At 47.8% G+C, this 20,030-nt stretch overlaps 1 protein-coding gene across 1 annotated transcript in view; it reads left to right on the top strand.

The window, feature by feature from the left end:
* The window catches only part of GRID1 (glutamate ionotropic receptor delta type subunit 1), a 701,878-nt gene that overhangs the window by 416,029 nt on the left and 265,819 nt on the right, over positions 1-20,030 (top strand). The window contains exon 5 of the mRNA XM_045878237.3: positions 19,559-19,612. Within this exon, the coding sequence (XP_045734193.1) occupies positions 19,559-19,612 (54 nt within the window). The remainder of the gene's footprint in view (positions 1-19,558; positions 19,613-20,030) is intronic.

Below are 20,030 nucleotides of genomic sequence, written 5' to 3'. Positions count from 1 at the left end.
ATTTCACTTAGCAGAATCTCCTCCAGTCCCATCCATGTTGATGTAAAAGTTGGGTATTCATCCTTTCTGATGGCTGAGTAATATTCCATTGTATATATGGACCACATCTTCTTTATCCATTCATCCGTTGAAGGGCATCTCGGCTCTTTCCACAGTTTGGCTATTGCGGACATTGCTGCTATGAACATTGGGGTGCATATGGCCCTTCTTTTCACTACATCTGTGTCTTTGGGGTAAATACCCAGCAGTGCAATTGCTGGGTCATAGGGTAGCTCTATTTTTAAATTTTTGAGGAACCTCCACACTGTTTTCCAAAGTGGCTGTACCAACTTGCATTCCTACCAACAGTGTAAGAGGGGTCCCCTTTCTCCACAACCTCTCCAACATTTGTTGTTTCTTTCCCTGTCCATTTTTGCCATTCTAACTGGTGTAAGGTGGTATCTCAGTGTGGTTTTGATTTGGATTTCCCTGATGGCTAATGATGATGAACATTTTTTCATGTGTCTGTTAGCCATCTGTATGTCTTCTTCAGAGAAGTGTCTGTTCATCTCTTCTGCCCACTTTTTGACTTGATTATTTGTTTTTGGGGTGTTGAGTTTGAGAAGTTCTTTATAGATTTTGGATACCAGCCCTTTATCTGTAGTGTCATTTGCAAATATCTTCTCCCATTCTGTGGGTTGCCTCTTTGTTTTGTTGACTGTTTCCTTTGCTGTGCAGAAGCTTTTTATCTTGATGAAGTCCCAAAAGTTCATTTTTGCTTTTGTTTCACTAGCTTTTGGAGATGTATCTTGAAAGAAGTTGCTGTGGGCGATGTCAAAGAGGTTACTGCCTATGTTCTCCTCTAGGATTTGGATGGATTCCTGTCTCACATTGAGGTCTTTCATCTACTTTGAGTTTATCTTTGTGAATGGTGTTAGAGAATGGTCGAGTTTCATTCTTCTGCATGAAAATGCATTCTTATGAGAAGTTTTGGAGTTTGGGTTCTCTGCTAGCTTTTCAGGGTTGGTGCAGGAAAACAATATTCCCTTTCTTTTTAGTTTTGCCTAGGACTTGCCCTTCTCCCTCAGCCCTGGCAGAGGGCACACTCGTCCCTACTGTGTCCTCCTCCAGCCTTTTTTATCAGTCAATGTTCTCAGTTGCCCATAAGCACCTACTCTAGCTAGCTTGAGCACAAAGGGAATTTACTGACTTCTGATCAACTTCTGATTTATGGGTTTCTGATTGATGAGACAATTAGATTGGCTGCCCATGTTCTTCCCCTCTTTCCTCTAAATGATTCTAAATGACAGTAAAGTTAAATGTTATAAACCAACAAGATCAAAGAGTACATGAGAAGAGACAACAGTGGGTGAGAGTTTGGGGCTAGTTTTTAGAAAAGTAGAAAGTAGGTGGTTCAACAGAGTAAGGATATTACAACTTCAGTGCTTGATGATAGAGATGTAGGGAAATGAGCCCGTTCTCCCAGCTCTGAAAGCCTTGGCACCCAGAGACCCCAGAAAGTGGGGATGAGGCTCATAGCAGAAACCAGGGGAAATTCAACAGAGATTTGCATGACGGGTAGTGGGATATCTACTTCTTTTGCCTGCCCTGCTCCCAAAATGCCAGCACCTGGAGTATACCATTCAGGTAGAATATTAAAAGAATCTTTTCTGGGGCGCCTGGGTGGCTCAGTCGTTAAGCGTCTGCCTTCGGCTCAGGTCATGGTCCCGGGGTCCTGGGATCGAGTCCCACATCGGGCTCCCTGCTCAGCGGGAAGCCTGCTTGTCCCTCTCCCACTCCCCCTCTTGTGCTCCTGCTCTTGCTGTGTCTCTCTCTGTCAAATAAATAAAACCTTTTAAAAAAAAAAAAAAAAAAAAAAAAAAAAAAGAATCTTTTCTGGAGAAACTGAACAACTCTGAAGAAAAGACCTCCAGGAGCGAGATTGTAGAGGAGAGAGGTGGGTCTTGCAATGCAAAGGCAAGGAAGCCCACTAATCCATCCATCCACAAACCACACCCATGCCCATCAAGGACATTTCCAATGCCTGGGTTGTTCAGTTGGTTAAGCGGCTGATTCTGAATTTTGGCTCAGGTCATGATCTCAGGGTTGTGAGATTCAGCCCCAGGTTGGGCTCCTCACTGGGTGTGGAGCCTGCGTGGGATTCAATCTCTCCATCTCCCTCTGCCCCTCCCCCTCTCTCTCTTAAAAAAAAAAAGCAAAACAACAAAAAAAAAACCCAAAGAAAAATATAAAAGGACAACTCAAGATCATTATGCATTTGAGGAACTTATAGGAATGAAAAAATACAAAATAAACATAAAAAAGGAATCCAGGGCAAACTTAGTTTAGGGAGCAGAACATCAAACACCTTATCACAGATAATCTTAAAAAGATTAAAAATAAATTACATCCTTAAGATATGAACAGGACACTATGAAAAAGAACAGAGAACACAAAATAGCAGCTGAAAATTTTAAAAAATGTGACAACTGCAATTGTAAAAATCCAACTGAAGTATTAGACAAAATTGAGGAAAGTAAAACCGAGGGTAAAGTAGTATAAAATGATGGAGAAAAGTTGACAAAAATGAGTGGCTTCATCCAGGAAGCTCTTCTGAGAGAAATTCTGGAGAGAGAACAGAAAACAATGGAGAAAGAGCAAATATCAAAGAAACAAACCAGAATGTGTCAGAGCTAAAGGACCTGTGTCTCCAGACTAAACAGCCCTACCAACCATTTAGCTCTTAGCCAAAATAAATTAAAAGAACCCCCATATCAAAGCACTATAATGACAAGTTTTGGAGGACTAGGGAGAGAGGGGGAGGCAGGAGGAGACGGAAGAACAGGAGGAGGAGGATGAAAAGCAGGTGACATTAAAGGAACAGGAATGAGAGGAATCAGAATGACATTAGGATTCTTAAGAGTAACACTGGATGCTAGAAGATACTGCAGAAAATTCTTTCTGTGGAAGAATTCGGATTACTGTAATCTAAGGGTACTAAGTGAAACAATCAATCAATATGGCAACAACATTTGTTTTAAAGATTTTATTTATTTATTTGAGAGAGAGAGAGAGAAAGAGAGAGAGAGAGAGAGCATGAGTGGGGGGAGGGGCAGAGGGAAAGGGAGAAGCAGACTCCTTGCTGAGCAAGGAGCCCAACACAGAGCTCAATCCCAGGACCCTGAGATCATGACCTGAGCTGAAGGCTTGACCCACTGAGCTGCCCAGGTGCCCCTATGGCAGCAAAATTTAAAAAAAATTCCGTACAGTCAAAGACTAAAAGATTTATACCTCATGTACCTTTTCTTAGGAAGATACTCTAGGATGAGCTTCAGAAAAATAAAATAAAAGCCCCCCCCCCCCCAAAAGAAGTAAGCAATAAGAGGTACAGAGATTCCAAGCTGCAGAGCAGAAAGGAAGGTGTCAGGACGGCTCCTGGTCATTCAAACCGAGACCAAGATTCCACGTGGGAGCAGGGGAGACAGGGCTCTGACTGGCCATCTCTGAGGTGTAAGGAAACTGAAAGACTATTTTATGCGGTTGAGCATTTGGCGCATATAATATAGCACTTGTATAAATAAATACAAATCAAGGCAATTGTTGACCCAAGAGAAGCAGAAGTTATATAAGCAAGGAAATAACAATCATAGTTCACTACTTGGCTTAGTAAGGAATAGTATTTCATCGTCTGAATGGAGTCACACTTTTTACTTAAAAATCGTGATACAAGTAGATGGGGAATATTGAGACAGGAAATGAAAGGATGAAGGTTTGTGTAAGAAGTTAAGTCCTCATTACCATATCAGGAGGATAATGGATAATGCTAATGTCTAAAACTGAGCAACCAAGTATAGCATGTGAACATAAGATTGAAAAATATGGAAGTAAATCTCAAAGAAATAGCTAAAAGAGTTACAAGTGTTTGCCTCTGGAGGGCAGGACTGGGAACAGGGGTAGGACCAGGAATTGCTATCTGTCAACAGAGGACTTTTAATACCACTTGATTTTAAAGTATGATTTTGTATATACAATTATAGGTTTATAAACTATGGTTTATGATTGTCTCAGTGTGCTTTGAAATTACTCCATTTCTTTTCCCTTAAAAAATTGATTATGTTCTTGTTTAGCACATTGGTCTTACTAGCATTTGATATTCAGATTTTAAATATTATTTTCCCTATTGCTTGTAAAAAGTTTTATAACAGAGTTAATAGGAAATGAAAGGAACATATTCAAGTGGTATTGGGTAGCTCACAAAGGTGGGCAGAAGGATGGGGAGTCAGGGCTGGAGACCTATGGGAGGCCAGATGGCGGGGACATGGTCGAGGTCACTTCTAAGTCTGGATAAGGCACCATCATTGGACTCACAATACTACCCTCATTGCTGGGATTAGTTTTTCAATTAGATCTTTGGGTCACTTTCTCATGACTCAGGGGAATCCACTGTGCTAAGCTTAGGTCCTGTGCTGGCCTGTGTAGGCTGGGGAGAGGGACCTTCTCCTCCCTTTGCAGCCCCTTACCTCTGGCCAAGACACATATAATGGGTGTCTCCACAAATCAAGGTGTTCTGATATTGGGTGGCCAACACCCTACAACTGTCTCTGACTCCCATATGGGACAACCCTTTTCTCTTCTCCCAAACCACTGAGTTCCCAAAACCATTGGGAACCTGCCCATAGAATCTTAGAATGTACTGAGAACCAACTATCACTCTTGACTCTCTCTCAGACTTTTCAGATGAAGAAAATGAAGCCCAGAGAAGTTGAATGACGTACAGGAAAAGCAAGCACTAGGACCCAGGTCTCCTTCATGTAGTTCTCCCTTGCCTGATCACCATGAGGCTAGCCTGATAAAATTCCCTCCTTTAATAAATCCAAGGTGAAGAGGATGATGTTGTGAGGCAGGAAGAGGTTCCAAAGTGGTCTGAACAGTTTGGATAGAGTGGCTGACTGATTCCAGCAGCATGAAGCTTACAAGGATAATGTGAAGTCTTCCATTTAGGTTTAGAACCCTCTGGATCAGTACAGGGTATAGAGGGAAGGTAGAGGAGTGTGTGTTTGTGTGTGTGTGTAACTCATAATTTCAAAAAATACATTCTTGGGGGTTGAAAGTGGTACAGCTGGGTGTGTGCTGTGTAGTCTCCAAGAAGGTGGGGGCTTGGCCTGCACCAGTAGAAGCAATAGTGGTCCAAAGGTGAAGGTGAAGAAGTTCTTGTCCTCCTGCCATGGCTTCCAGCCTCCACAGGTCACTGGTCCTACCACTGGAGCCACCTGAATGGGTCTGTAGATCAAGCCAGCCACTGCTGGTTCTTACACTAGAGGTTGGGGGGTGTCTAGGCTAACTTGATACTGTGTCCTGTGCACCTTCACCTTTTGCCTGAGGTAAGCCCTTGCCTTCTCTCTGTCCACTGCCATGATCACTCCTCTCTCCCAAACTTTTAGGACTTGCCTCTCTGACTTCTTGCTGTCAAGGAGATTATACCTGAATTCATCTTCCTCACTGAGCCTGATCCACCTTCTGCTTTTATGTGATTGCTTCTAGTTGTCACATCAGATTTCTTTTTGTCCTTCACACTTAACTCAGTTTCCAATGGATGACCATATCCTGTCAACGTTTTCCTTCTAAACATTTCACACTCCATCCGGTCCTCTCCAGCCTGGTGACCTCTCTCTGTTCTGGCCCTCACCGGCATTTTTCTGGACCACTGGAACTGCTTCCTAGCTGATTCCCTGCACCTCTCATGCTTGTGACCTTCTCCTCCATGCGGCCCGTCTGGCCCATCTGGAATCCAGATGGTCCAGATCCTTCCCATCTTAATGTCCTCTCCCAACCCCCCGAGGCCTGGACTACCATTTGCTCCACCCTGTTCTGTTGCCACCTGAGTGTCCCATAAAATATCTGTGTGTTCCTTGAACAAAGAAACTTAATATTCTGGGGAGTTAGGTTTGATAAACACAGGGTTCAGCCAAATTCAATGATTTTCTGTGATGGGAGGACTTTTCTGTTAGTGTGCTTTGTGGTTCTTCAAGGTGAGGATATAAATGCCTTGTATCTCAAACTTTCTGACCACAGTTAGTTAGTTAGTTTGTTTTCAGGAGAACTTTTAGCATCCCCTGTATTAGTTTGCTAGGACTACTGTAACAAAGTACCATGGACTGGGGGGCTTAAACCACAGAAATGTATTGTCTCACAGTTCTGGGGGCCAGACTTCCAAGATCAAGGTGTCGCCAGGATTGGTTTCTTCTGAGGCCTCTCTTCCTGCTTTGTACATGGCTGTCATCCCATTGTGTCCTCACATGGCCTTTTCTCTATGAGCATGTATCCCTGGTGTCGCTTACTCTTCTTGTAAGGACACCAGTCAGATTGGATTAGGCCCACCCTAATGGCCTCATTTTAACTTAATCACCACATACCTTATCTCCAAAGACAGTTACATTCTGAGGTCCTGGGGATTGGGACTTCAACATACAAATCTGGAGGGGCCACAACGTAGCCCGTCACATTCCAATAACATTTCTGTTAGTGTCCTTTGTGATTCTTCAGGGTGCAGTATACCTCAGACTTTCTGAGGAAAGATTTTTTTTTTTCTTAAATAGGAGAACTCTTAGCAACTCCTCAGCCTCTTCTATTCCATAGTATATAATCTGGGGGCTCCCGATGTGCAAGATAAAAGCCCAGCTCCCCTGCGTAGGCCCTGCTGTTTGGGACCTGGCAGTATTTCAGATCATAGCTCATTCCTCATGCTATCTATCTTCCCACCTTTGATTTTGAGCCACAGAATGACCAATAGCAGGGATGCTTCATGTGCAGATTTAACTCCGCGGATAGGCGCATAGGCCAGGCAATGCCACATTGGCCTTGTCAATAGGCAATGGGCATAGTAAAGCTTGACACAGTGGAGAATGTGCTGGAAAGAATGTGTGCATGGTCTCAAGGGCTTCTCCGCATGGCCATCCTGACCTCTCTAGAATGCGGGTCTGACCATACCATTCCCACATTAACCTGCAAGGCGGGAAGAGGTTCCAAAGCTTTCTGGTCTGACTGGATAGAACAATGATCTGACAGGACAGGACTGGGAGCATAGCTTTCAGGGGCTAGGCAAGTGGGTGAAGGTTTCGTCAATACACTTAGGGAAGAAAATGAAGCTCTAATTGCAGCCATAGAGAAACATTGATTAATAAAGGTCAGAGGAACGGATCCGGGATTCTTTACACAAATTATATTTTCTGTACTACACTTTATCCATGAGCTAAGAAGTCTTTGTGGCTAATTTTGATTATAATTGATTTTAGGAACCAATCTTTATTCACAAGATGTGAAGATGTGATTCAGTCACCACTCCCTAACCTAATGCCCTTTCTTACCTCCAGGCTTACACATGCTCTCTCCTCAGACTGGAATGCTCGGCTGCCCCACCACTGCCCACCCCCAACATGGGGACTTCCACTCTCCAGGAGGGAGTTGGTACCTGGCTCCTCATTCACTGAACACTCCCCGATCACTGCACGTTCTCCTTTTATCCTGTACAATATTCTCTCTGTGTGGGACTGTCTCTCTAAGTAGGCTGGGTTCACTCCAAGACAGGGCCCAAGACTTCCTTACTTCCCTGTTCAGATTGCTCATAGTACCTGGCATCTAGTAGGAACCCAGGTCCACGGTTGTTCAGTGGGTGGGTGAATCCTGCTGTTGTCTCTCTCACGGCTGCTCGTGGATTTTCTCAAGGTTGACACCTGCTTCCTTGACTTTTTAATTCTGTGATTCCCCAAAGTGGCTGAGTCCATGAAGCCTTTTTTTCTCCTCTGGGCCTCCTTCCTGCCTTGCTGTTTCTCTAGATCAGGCAAATTTCTCAGGAAGCCTGTGGGGCCAGGTTCCTTTCTAGCCTGAGGCCTCTTGCCTTGTGCCAGTAGTCTTTCCCCTGAGCCCAGACCAGCACTAGTTGGCACTTGGCCTTCCCCCTGGGCTGTAGTCAACCTGGTCCTAGGGAGCAGAGTCAAGAAACATCAAGTCTATACTGAATGACCTCAGGGGAAGGCCTGAGATCATCATGAGTCTTCCCGTTCTCGGGGTCTGGTGGGACATGTAGCTACTCCAGACAAGCTGTCTCATGCTCTCATTATTTGGGCTGTACTTCTGGATTCTCCAGTCTAGGCAGAGATGATGAACCCAAAGAGCTGGCTATTCAGTCATTTCCTAGTTTCCTTTCCTTTTTTTTTTTTTTTAAATTAATTAATTTATTTTTTACTATGTTATGTTAGTCACCATATAGTACTTCATTACTTCCTGATGTAGTTCTTTTCAAGGGGATCAGAAATGGTCACCTTTCAGGATTTGTTGCAAGAAATAGTGCCAATATAGGTAGAGAATTTACATTTAGGAATAAGCACCTGGGAGGCCATCTGGAAAATCTGGTCATGAAAGCAAGAAAGACCAGTGTGAATCTGAGGTAGGAATTTGAGAGAGGTGCAGTAATGCCTATCCTGGGCATTTTGTGTTTGTTGATTCAGTGATGCTTCTTTTTATTTGGGCCCCACGTTTCCCTACAAAGGTGTCTGAAGTGGAATTGTTTGTGTATGTGTGTGTGTGTGTGTATGTATATATGTGTGTGCACATGCACAAGTAGATGGGATTATTTGGGAAGTTTAAGGTTTAATGTTGCCCTGGGGGGTCAGGTAGGATTGCCTCCTACCTTCATGTCTGTCGCCAAATCATCAAATTAGATGAAACCATTGTGGTGCTTCTGACCTACAGCTCTAAGGCAAGTGTAGGACATGGTTATGGTGAGTTTTCTCACTGATTTTCCTGCTCCAGATACTGAGCCTAGAAGCCCTGTGCTCAGTTTTCTCTTCGATGCCATTCCATGGGTAGGGCTTTGTGCTAGTCATGAGAGTGGAGGGTGGGGCAGGTCGGCCACACCTGCAGACAAAGTGTGTTTGGCTTCTGTGTCAAATGTAAACTTGGAGCAGCTGAATGTAGAGTTACATGACTTGATTATTGGGCCCAGAGGACTTTGGGCAAAAATGAGGTTCTTGGCCATGCCCAGGTCTGGGACCCAACAGCACAGAGGCGTTGTACTTGGAGAGAAGCTGTCTCCAAGCTTGTAAAACAGTTCATATTATGGATTCTAAAGATAATAGATCCTCCCCTTTCTCTTTTCATGGAATTTGCATTATCCTCTCCTCCTTACTCCCCAGGACCTCACAGTCCCACCCATGGCCTCTCTGAATCACTTCTAGTGGGGCGAGAGTGTCGAGGTGAGCTTTATGCCCCCTTTCCCATACAGGGCACCTCCCTGGCTTTCCCATGTCACAAATCAGGGACTTGTTTCCTGACAACTGCCAAACCAGAGAACTCCTCCCCAGCACCTGAGGAAGAAGTAGCTCTTGTCTCCAGAACTGAAAAGACATTTTTCTTTCTATTCCATTCTCCAAAAAGTCAGGCTCATAAAAAAGAATACAAATTACACCCAGCAGCTCTTATCAGCTTGGTAAAGAATTGCTACTTTCAACTTTATTGCCTTAAAAAGAATTCAAATGCTTCCATCTTTTAAAAACAATTTAGGTTGAGAAAAGAAATTAGATCCGTGTACAGAAGCCACTTGCCTGGCAGGATTTGAAGGGGTCACGGTATTAACCTTGAACGGTGATGCTTTAATTGAGCAGCCTAGGCAGTGTAGATGTTCTCCCAGTGGATGTGTGCTGTGGGTCTGGTCTCTGGGGCTGACAGCACACAGGGGGGCAGGCCTGTGGGGCCCTTTGTGACCCAGCAGGCCTGGGAGGGAGTTTCCCGCCCCAGATGGTCCCCACCCCTTCCCTTCCTTCTGCAGCCTCTGATGCCGTGGGTCCCTAGAGCCAGTCTTTGGATGCAGGCAGCGCCATCTCAAGCTCCAGCATGAACGTGTAAATACTCATGGGAGGGAGAAGAAAACATTTTTAATCAGTTTTGGACTTTGCTTTGCTTATGTCTGAAAATCACTTGAAGCTGGAGCAGAACAGCTGGCTGTATGAGAAATGGCTCAGCGCGGCCATCTGCCACCCAAGAGCTGCGTCCCTTGGCCTCTGGGGGACCCGCGTCATGAGATTGTTCACAGCCCGCTGCAGAGGCTGGCCACTCTTCTCGCCAAACCAGAGCGTAAATAAGCTCAGAAGTGATCTGTTCTATTGTACATCTCGGTCCTCAAAAGGAATTGTGTGGTAGTGTCCACGCGGGCAATGGCGGGAACGCCTTTCTTCTGCATGAGACCAGATCTGATAGAAAAGCCGGCTCCCATCGCCTCCCAGGAGGACAAAGCCTGGGTGTCAGTGAGAGTAGGTAGAACGCGGAGGGCCTTATTTGGCGGCCGTGCCCTCCAGATGGCAGGGAAATTATGGACCATTTACTAAAATCCGAGTATCCATCAGTTGCTACTCATCGGCAGTGCCTGGCTTTACTTCTCCAAGTTGCTCTTATTAAACAGGTCGTGCCTGTGAGCAGACTTCATTTCATTTTTCTGCTGATATTAACATTTCCTCATAAATTGTCCACATGTAGCATATTCTCACTTTTTATTACAGTAAATTGCACTTCCAGCACAGCCCTGGAACCTGTCTCTATTTCATCTGAAGGATCCACAAATGATCTGTAATGAATCTTCATCCCCGGAGGCGGCGGGCTGGCACTCCTGCCCTCCGCGCAGAGTGGGAAGGCGGCTTGAAAGAGCTGTTTATCTCAAACTTGGTAAACAGTGAGGACTGAGGCCAGGGAGGTCTAATGAGTGACGAAAAATTGTTCAGTTCTATCAGATTTTTACATGTGTTTAGTCAATTATGCTTTCTTTTTTTTTTTCATAGCAACATAATAGTTTGAGATCAAAGCCAGTATATATATATATATATATATATATATAAAAAAACCACCTAAAGATGAATACCCTCTCTTCAGTGTTACGGTAATATCTTTTAAAATGCCACTGATTGACCAGACTAGTCCAGAACTTACTGTGTTGTTAAGCAGAATATATGGGAGCTTGCATCAGGAGTTCCGGCACTCAGCACAAATGAAGACACAATTATATCCCCATAGCAAAGCTCTAAAATTTGATCATGTTTCCATCAGCTTCCAAAGGTCACCATGTCTTGCATTTATCCACCTTTCAAGTTCACTTTGTTTCATTTCACCTTCTCTCAGACGTGTAGCAAAAGTGTGCTATTTTCAAATACAGGCAGTACTTTGCACAGAACAGTGTTAACCAAAAATCAAGTGCATATCCAAGCTGGGCAAAACAAGGACACAGGTCCCGTATGCATGGGTTTCTGTGAAGGCAGTACCAAGGGAAGGCAAAGGAAAGAGTACCTGTATGTCAGTACACCTTCTGACTATTTGGGGCTTCATTTTTACGTCCCTGGCCTTTGTTATTCTCGGCATCAGGGAAATATGCAGGAGTGTGGATCCACCCATTTGTTGATTCCAAAGACATCTTTCCAAAGGTCGTTGTCTGCCAGGTGCTATGTGGGGAAGGGGCTGCATGGTATCTAGATCAGGCCTTAGGCCATAGTGAGGGACTGGAGGCTCTTCCTCATAGACAACCAGAGGACCTGCCTGATCCAGGGGTTTGGAAGGGTGGGGGTGGGGGTGGGGTGGTGCTGGCAGGAAACTGCAGAATCTAGGACCCGGCTTCGCAGAAGCCCCTGTGACTTCCCAGATTTACTATCTAGGCCTCATCACTATCTGCATTGCCTTTCAGCTTGGCTCTTGCATTTGTGTGAAAGATCCCCAGAAGTGACCGGAATGCGTTTGTCTTCAAGTTGGCATGATACACTAGAGGGGGGCTGGTCGAGTGCCTCGGTGACACTGACTTGTGGGGAGCCTTTGGGCAAGTCTCCGCATCTGTCTGCTCAGATCAGAAGCCTGTTTCAGCAGCTCGTTATGAGGACTCATTGGGGTGTCGTGTGTAGAGGGCTTCACTCAGGATCTGAGTAGAGGAGGTGTTTCAGAAAGTGCCAGCAATTGTGCCCAGTCTACTGGCAGCCCTTCCCTCCAGCCTTTTCTAGCCAGCATCTTCCCTGAACTCCCAACAGCAGGCTCAGATTTCCCTCGGCAAAGGCCGTCTTAGTGTCCCCCGGAGCTGTGTTTGGAAGCTAAGGCTGAACTCTGCCATGCTTTCTTCCCCAGATGGTCTTGTGTGGCTTTGTCTCCACCATCCTCTGCCAACCGCCCTGCCCACGACACACACATGCTAAGCAGCCCGTCCGTGTGCTCAGGTGACTGTGGTTCCTGTTCCTGGGCTTCAAGGAAGCTTCCGCAGAGTGGTGGGTGAGGTGGGGACACATAATGCATGCCGGGTCAGGAGGGGCTGTTTCCTGGGAAGGGCCTGGGACAAGAAATTGGAAGAGAAACCCACATATGGCTCAAAATTCCCCAGTGGGACCTAGGAGTAAGGACGGGGCCAGCAGTAGGAGCCGTCAACCTGGGCAGAACATTAAGGCAGTTTTCCAGTGAGAGCGAGGCCCTAAGAAGTTCTGGAGACAAGGCTAAGGTAAACAGAAGAAGCAGCTGGGCCAGACTCTCAGGCCCTTTTCTTGAGGAGGCAGGCCTCTGGGAAGCCCAGAGTGGCCAGAAATGATGGCTGTCATTTATGGGTTTCCTCATACTTCTGTGCTATCGCTTTTGAGCTTGGGGCCCTGATCATGGCGGTTGCTTTGCTGATTTCCTTGTAAAAGGGCTTCTGGGCTCCTGGATCATCCATAGTCTTGTAGCCAGCTTCTCCCCTTCTTTGCAGATGGGGCGAACCGCACTCCCTCACACTCCAGAGGTGTGACGTTTTACAGAGAGAATTGTTCCTCAGTAGCATGTTGCAAAGGCAGCAGTGGGTCTTTAAAGTTAGCGCACTAGCCATCCTTGGGAAAAGGCCAGGGTCTGCGCTCCATGGAGGGAATGCTCTGAAATGTTACGAGTTGGGATTTTAAAAAGATGCTAATTGTCGACAAATTTTCATTATCTCGGGCTCCCAGTGTTGGGGGGTGCCTAGAGAAGTGGCCAACAATTAACACATACATAAATAATTGGTGGCATTTGCACTCAGCGATCCTACTGGAAGGCTTCCATGTAGAGGTTTTTTCCACTCCATTTATGATTCCTTTAGGCCAAGATAAAGTGAAATGAACTCATACTTAAGAAATGCAAGAGGCATAATGGTCTGAGGCTGATGAGAACAAGTTAAACCGGAGAAGGAAGGCACTGTTGCCCGTCACGGTGTTTTCTCCGCTATGAGAAAAAAGATTATTTTGTCCCCATTGCCAGGGGCTGGGCCCAGGCCCAAAGGCTCGCATGCTTGCCCTGACAGCTGCTGAGGCCTTTTGAGAAACAGCATGACTGAGGGAAAAGAACTCAAGCTTTGCAGACAGACAGACCAGGTTCAAATCCAGCTCCTGCCAAGTACTAGTGGAGGGCCCTGTGTGAGCTACGAGGCCAGATCTAGGTCCCGGCTCCCCATCCGTGGGATGGGGAGGAGAACGCTGCCTGACTCAGTAGGCTGTGTGAGTAAAGGGAGGTGTGTGTGTTGTGAAGTGGGAGAGATAGAGTATTGAAGTGTCTGGAGGGGTGCTTGATCAAAGGAGACAGCTCAGACTTGGTTCTGGGTGAAAGGTGGAGAACACAGAGGCAGGGGACCAGGCTGGAGGTCCTTCCTGCAGCCCCGTAGAACCAGTCTTCTTGGCCTCCTTTTAGGCGTTTGGATATTAGAGCTGATCTCCACCTCCATATGGCCAAAGGGCCTCTCCCGCCCTGTCCAGGCGAGCCACCCTGCATCTACCATTCCCATCAGTGCTAGGGGCTCCTTTCTGTCTAGAGCTTTGGGGAGCCAGGAGCAGGGCTTTGTTCTGCATCTACTTCTCTGTGGGAACTGTGGAATCAGGGTGGCTGAGGAGCCAGGACAGGATCCAAATATCCCCTGGCCCCAGGGGAGCCTGCAGGATGGCCTGTTAGTGTCCTGTGTCACTTATATTCCAGCTCTGTTGATGCAATTAGCTGTGGGAAACCTGTAATTGGCCTGAGGTCCAGGCAGGGGTTGCTGCTCCTGGGCAAGGGGACATATTCCCTTCCCCAGGTCTGGGAAGGACAGCTGCCTTCCACTTCCCTAACAGCTGCCTAGCTATGACATGTGGTGGTGTATGGGTGTCAGGACAAGTGAAGACACCTAGCTCTGCCTCACCACTGGTGATCTATGTCCACCATCCAAGCCCTTTCTATGGGCTACGTGCCACAGTAAGCTCCTTGAGTCTACAATTGGAAAGGGGCTCAAACAGGAGTCAGGACGAGCCTTTGGAAGTTTCCACCTTCTTAGCTCTTCTTCTAAAAGCTCTATGTTGGCCAATCTACTGCTGGACCATAAAAGCTGGGAAGTCGGTCACTGATGGTTTGGCAAAGCCTTGCAAGACTCACAGCAGGAACTTAACCAGGGCTGCCAGTGCAGGGGCTCTTTGGGTTCACCAACACATGGTTCCCACCTCCCGCAGGGTCTAGGTGGAGTTCCTACAGAAGCACAGGGCTCTATCACCTGCCACTGTATTATTTTGAGGGTTGTCCCACGGCCATGGTGCCCAGCTCCAGCAGAGAAACCCAACTGCAGGAATGCTGCCTCCCTACTTGCTGGAGGTGAGTGGCTGGAAGCCCAGCCTGAGCAGAAGCCAGCTCCACTCCCTTCCCCACCCATGGAAGGCAGGGCTGCCCTTCATCTGCCTAGTTAGCTCAATACTTTTCTGCTGATGCTGGTAGTGCCCACAGAGCAGTGGCCTACAGTGGCGCCAAGGTGAAGGGAAGCCCCACGTTGTGCTGCCTTGAGGGGTCTGTGGACTCCTGGAGGAGACCGCGCTCATCACAGTGGCCATGTTGTTTATTGTCGGTCGTCTAGGTACTATTGACTCTGTGATGGCATGGATGAGGCTCCTGGCTCCCACCTGCACTCCGGAGAGTTAGGACAATAGCTGGTGTGTGGCAGGCACAGTCTGTTGAGTGAAGGAAGGAACGGATGAGACTATGCACATCTGCACATTGAAGAGACCACTGAATGATGACCAGGCTGGAGACTCGAGTGGAAGGAATGGGGAGGACCTTCATGTTCACTGCTTACCTATAGTGAGCTCCCTTCTGGGCCGAGAGCCTCACACATAATCTCATTTAATTCCCATGATAACCCCAGGGTGGGAGGTGTTTGTCTCAGGTGGGGTTCCCAGAAGCAGACTCTGAGGCAGGGATTTGTGTGACAGTGATTTATTAAGAAGTGTTCCCAGGGGAATTAAAAAAACAACAACAAAAGGCAGCAGGGGAGTGGGAATGTGGGACAGGGAAATGAAGGAAGCCAGAGTGGGCATGCTAGCAAGCGAGGCAGTGTGGGCACGGTCCCATGGACAGATTCGGGACCCAGCTGAGCTCACATTTAGAGCAATCCCCATCCGGGAACAGGGCAGCTGGGATTTGTATATGTGACCCTCTCAGTTCTCGGTTAGGGGTGTAAATTCCCAGGCACCGTGAGTGCTGCGCAGAGATTCCAGCAGCCTGAGGCACGGGTGTCTGCCGTTGGGTGTGAAGGCACACAGGGAGCCGGGGTGCTCACAAACCCTCATGGAATGCAGGGGGAATGTGGGCAGAGCATCCATAGCACTGTCGGCATTCAAACGCCTTCGAGGCATGGAGCTGCCGCTCAGGAAGGTGGAGTAGCTCACCCAGGAGCCCACAGCTAAGCAGTGCCAGAACTGGGATTCGAATATGCTCTGCCTACCCACCTTCCTTGCCCCACTGGCTCTGCCATGGAAGAGAGGACTCGGTTGCACCTGCCACAGACGTGGCTGGGGAGGAAGAGGGAAGGATGGCGCTCAGACGGGGAATTAGAGGCGCTGGGAGGGACACTGCCCACTGGGCTGTGAGCGGTTAGGGCTCTTCCCACAGAGCTGGCATCTCTCCAGTAACTAGTGGCAGGGAGAGGTGTTCTTTCTAAATCTGCAGTAGCTTCTCCTTCTTACCATCTAGCTCAGCTTCTGTGTGAATTGCATCCTCTGGAAAAGGCTGCAGCCAAGCACTATTTATCTCTGTGTGGGGAAAAGAGGCTTAACAAATTAGCTGAGCTTAATTGGTGAGGAAAGTAGGACAGGAAAGTTGGCCAGTTGTCCTGTGGGGTTTTCTGATCAATTCTCTCCATCAATATCGTTTGTGTGTGAGTCTGAGACCAGGTGGGACAACTCCTGAGAGGAGCCAGGGTCCCAGCTGTTCCCTGGGATGTCCTGGCAGCTGTGTCATGTCCTCGGCCCTGCGGGCTCCTGTGGGTAACAGAGGACCTTTCACCTGCACAGAAGATGCACAGAACTAAACATTCTGGAGCAGGGCTCCCAGTCGCAGAGGCCAAGAGTCGGGGTGGAAGCTCTGAAATAACACAGCACCTCAAGCATGTGGCCATTCTCAGTGCATCAAGATCCCAAGGAGGGGGGCCCCAAGGTCTGCCTTTTTTAAAAGCTCCCTAGGAGGTTCCTGCATGCAGCCAGACTTTCAAATCATTGCTTCAGAATGTCCGTGCCTGATAGAGTCCTGCCCCTCACCCATGGTCAACCTCCCTGCTGATGCTTAAGTCCTTTTCAGGGACATGCTGTTCACCTTCCACTTGGGCACGTTCTCCTGATGAGAGCATACTGCTCCCTAGGCAGCCCATTCCATCTTGAACCCCTTGGAAAGTCAGAAAGTTCTGTCTTCTATTGAGTTGATACCTCCCTCCCTGATTCCTGGAGACCTTGGTGCTAAATCAACTCTGAGAGGCTGCAAAGAGCAATTCCAGTCTCTCTCGCACATGACGGTTCTTCATGTGCCTAAAGACGCCTTTACTTTCCCTGTCCCACCCCATGACCAAATCCAGTCTGCAGTGTCCTCCGTCCAGTGGGGTGGCCCAGTAGTCAACGCCCAGCCCCTGCCTTTCCAGGATTCTTTACTCAGCAGTGTTACTTCCAAGTCTCATCTCCCCAGTTGCCCTTCTGTTCCTGGAAACCAAGAGTAGGGCTTTGAGCTTGTTAAGCTGCGTCTCTTTAGATTGAGTTCAGTGTTCTAGCTTTCTGAGACATTATGACACCCTCCCAGCACTGTCTCCTGTACAGATTTGTTGAGTGTGTCACTGATGTCCTCCATGTGAGCATTAAGGGAATCTGAGGTGTTGGGAATGGAGGCAAGCCAGAGCCCAGCAGTGTGCTGCAGAATGTTCTCAGAGCATCCTGTGTCCACGTCTCCCTCCCACACCTCCTCCCCAGGCCTCCAGGCTTCTGAAGACATTCCTGAAAGTCTGTGTTGCGAGGCTTTGGGCTGGGCGGCTGAGACTGCACCTGGAGATGCTCGCCCTTCACCTCCTCCGAGGGTCTGAGGCTCCTCAGAGGGCAGCTGGCCTGGAAGTCCTCACAGCTTCTGGGGAGAGGGGCTGGTATATGGAGTGGGAGAAAGCATCTTTGCGACATGGCCCCACAAGCGCTTGGCATCTCCGGAGCTCGTTTCTTCCAGGTACAGGAGAGAGAACACTTGGAGCCTTCTTCCTGGGGTAGGGGGTGGAGCAGCCTAGGCATTCTTCAACATAACTCACTTATTCTGAGAAAGAGAGGGTTTTGTGGGGGCCTGGTTCATGTGGAGGAGGACTTGTGTGGCTAGAGAAGATTTCCAGGATCCAAGAATGTGGGCGAGCCAAGGAATAAGGGTGGAACCTGCAAAGGGTGGGGATGACCACTTCCTGTCTCTGCTTCATGGGAAAGGCTTGGGACTGGTATGGATGCCATTCCATTTTCTGTGTTTACTGCTTCTTGGGATTGAGGACTGAAGCTATTGGCAGAAAAGAGGATGCAAGCATTATCTATTTTTTACAGCTGAACAGAGACTGGAGTGGTTAAATGACAACCGGTGAAGGCAGTCCCCTTCCAGCCCAGTCCAGACTCCCCTCCTCATCTGTCTTCATAGGGGCCAGCACCCTCTCACTTCTGGGCTGGAGAAGGAGAATTCATATCCTCCCCCCACCAAAGATGGCCCAGAAAGACCCCTTTGTCCACCCTTAGTGTCCTGGGGGAGCTGTCTGTAAAGGACTGGGCTGCTGGAGCTGGCTGGGGCACTCCCAAAGGCTCTCTTTCCACATGCTTGTTGTGTTGGCTAGCAAACTGATCCATTCTCTGTGTGGGTGAAGTTCTAACAGTAACCTCCGTACCGACAGTGCAATGGTCGAGTTCCCACATATGGCTGGGTCGCTGGTGCAGGCAGGCTCTTTACCCCTCTCTGCCTCATGGTTAAGAAGAATGAGTCAGATCTCTGTGTACTGAGGAGGAAAGATATTCTTGATACACTGATAAGTAAAAAAAAACAAAATGACAGTTGTAACCTGATATGTATTTCATGATTCCAGTTTAATAGAAACATCTGTCTGATATGTGTACCTAGATATGTACCACAACCTTCTAGAAGGGGACACCTCAGACAACCTCTGGAGGATGAATGTGGAGGGACAAATGGGGCACTTTCACCACTTTAGCACATTTTAAAAAATGGGGCAGGGTTATGGGATGATTTTGAACATTTTTATTTTTCTATAGTTTTGCAAATAAAAAGAGTGATAAAAATTAGATCACAAAAATACACACACACACACAAAGAGGACGACAATCTGATAGCTCTCTCCAGGTTCAAGTACTTGACACATGCTAACTGGGAGAGTTCTTATGGGACATGCTTGACAATGATCAGTTCCTTCTCTCCTTTCAATCTGTTGGCTTTCCAGTTAAAGGAGGGTAAAAGCACCCATAAAGCATATGAGAAACAAAATATCTGCCTTGCCCTCTTACGCTTCCTTCATGTATTCGGCAGCAATCTTCATTCGTATATTAAACCCTTTGTGCTGGTTATAGTGTAAGGTTCTGGGACACAACGGTGACCACCCAAGAATGTGGAGACCCCAACTTGGTGAAGGAGGTAGATGATACGAAATAGATAAGCTGCTAACTATTCAAGCACAGAAATAGCAAGTGCTATCAAGAAATAGAACAAAGTGCTATAAGAGAGAATGCTGGGGTGGGGTCACTGCCCAGAAACAAGAAAGAGCTGGTTCTATGGGCCCTTTGTGGGTTCTTTAGAACCTAAGGCAGTTCAGAGCCCCAGCTGGGAGCTGCTGTCCTTCCAGGTGTCGTTCAGCATGGCTGGACGAGATGCCATACATCCCTTGTTCCAGATTCCTGATGCTCTAGTCTCTGGCAGTCATGAGAATCATCCCCCTAAGCTCTCCTCCAGAAAGGTGTTCTCCAGGAGAAGGGAGGAAGACCCCCACCTGTGGTGGCCCTGTGATGCCTGCAGGAGCAGGAGCTGCCAACTTGCTCAGGGCTGGTGCATGAGAGCTTGGAAGAACAGCAGGAAATCAGATGTCGGTGTTCAAATGATGCGTCTTATAGCTAAGGCGTCCAGAGCTGACCCCGGGGGATGGCATGTTTTGTGAAGAAAAAAATCTCCAAGAGCAATGTTTATCAAACCCCATCTCGGCAATCATTCTGCATGTCTGCCAGCTTCTGGCTTGCTTCCATTCATGTTTGTTTTCTTTTTCTCTCTGCAGGCTGTGGAGACCAACCTGGCTTCCAAGGACAGCCACTGGGTCTTTGTGAATGAGGTAAGAGCCCCAGAATGCCGAGGGGCGCAGCCTGCACCAAGCCCCCTGCCCCTTGGGAAAGCTCAGGGGGATGCTGTGGGGCCCAATTCTGACCTGGGGTGCTGGAGTGAATTCCAGGGCTCCACAATGCAACACAGGGGTTCAGAGAGTTGGACCTGACCTGCCAAGATGCTCACCTGGAGCAGGGGGGAACCAGTGGAAGAATCGAGATTGGAGTACATGAAGAAGGCCGAAGTCCAAGGAAGGAGTGTCCGGCATAGGATATGCAGAGTGAGGGGAGGCAGCCAGTCAGGGGTCAGGGGCTGGAGAGATTAGCGCAGGTTAGAAAACGGGGTGCAGAGGGAGTGAGGCAGAGGAATGAGGAGGGGATGGTGGAGGATGAATTTCGTGCAGCAGGAGGTTGCAGGTGTGTGTGTGT

The sequence above is a fragment of the Mirounga angustirostris genome, unplaced genomic scaffold (assembly GCF_029215605.1).
Source record: "Mirounga angustirostris isolate CCGP_5_RB_7025 unplaced genomic scaffold, mMirAng1.0.hap1 SCAF_6, whole genome shotgun sequence".
NCBI lineage: Eukaryota > Metazoa > Chordata > Mammalia > Carnivora > Phocidae > Mirounga > Mirounga angustirostris.
This window is presented reverse-complemented; position numbering and strand designations above follow the sequence as displayed.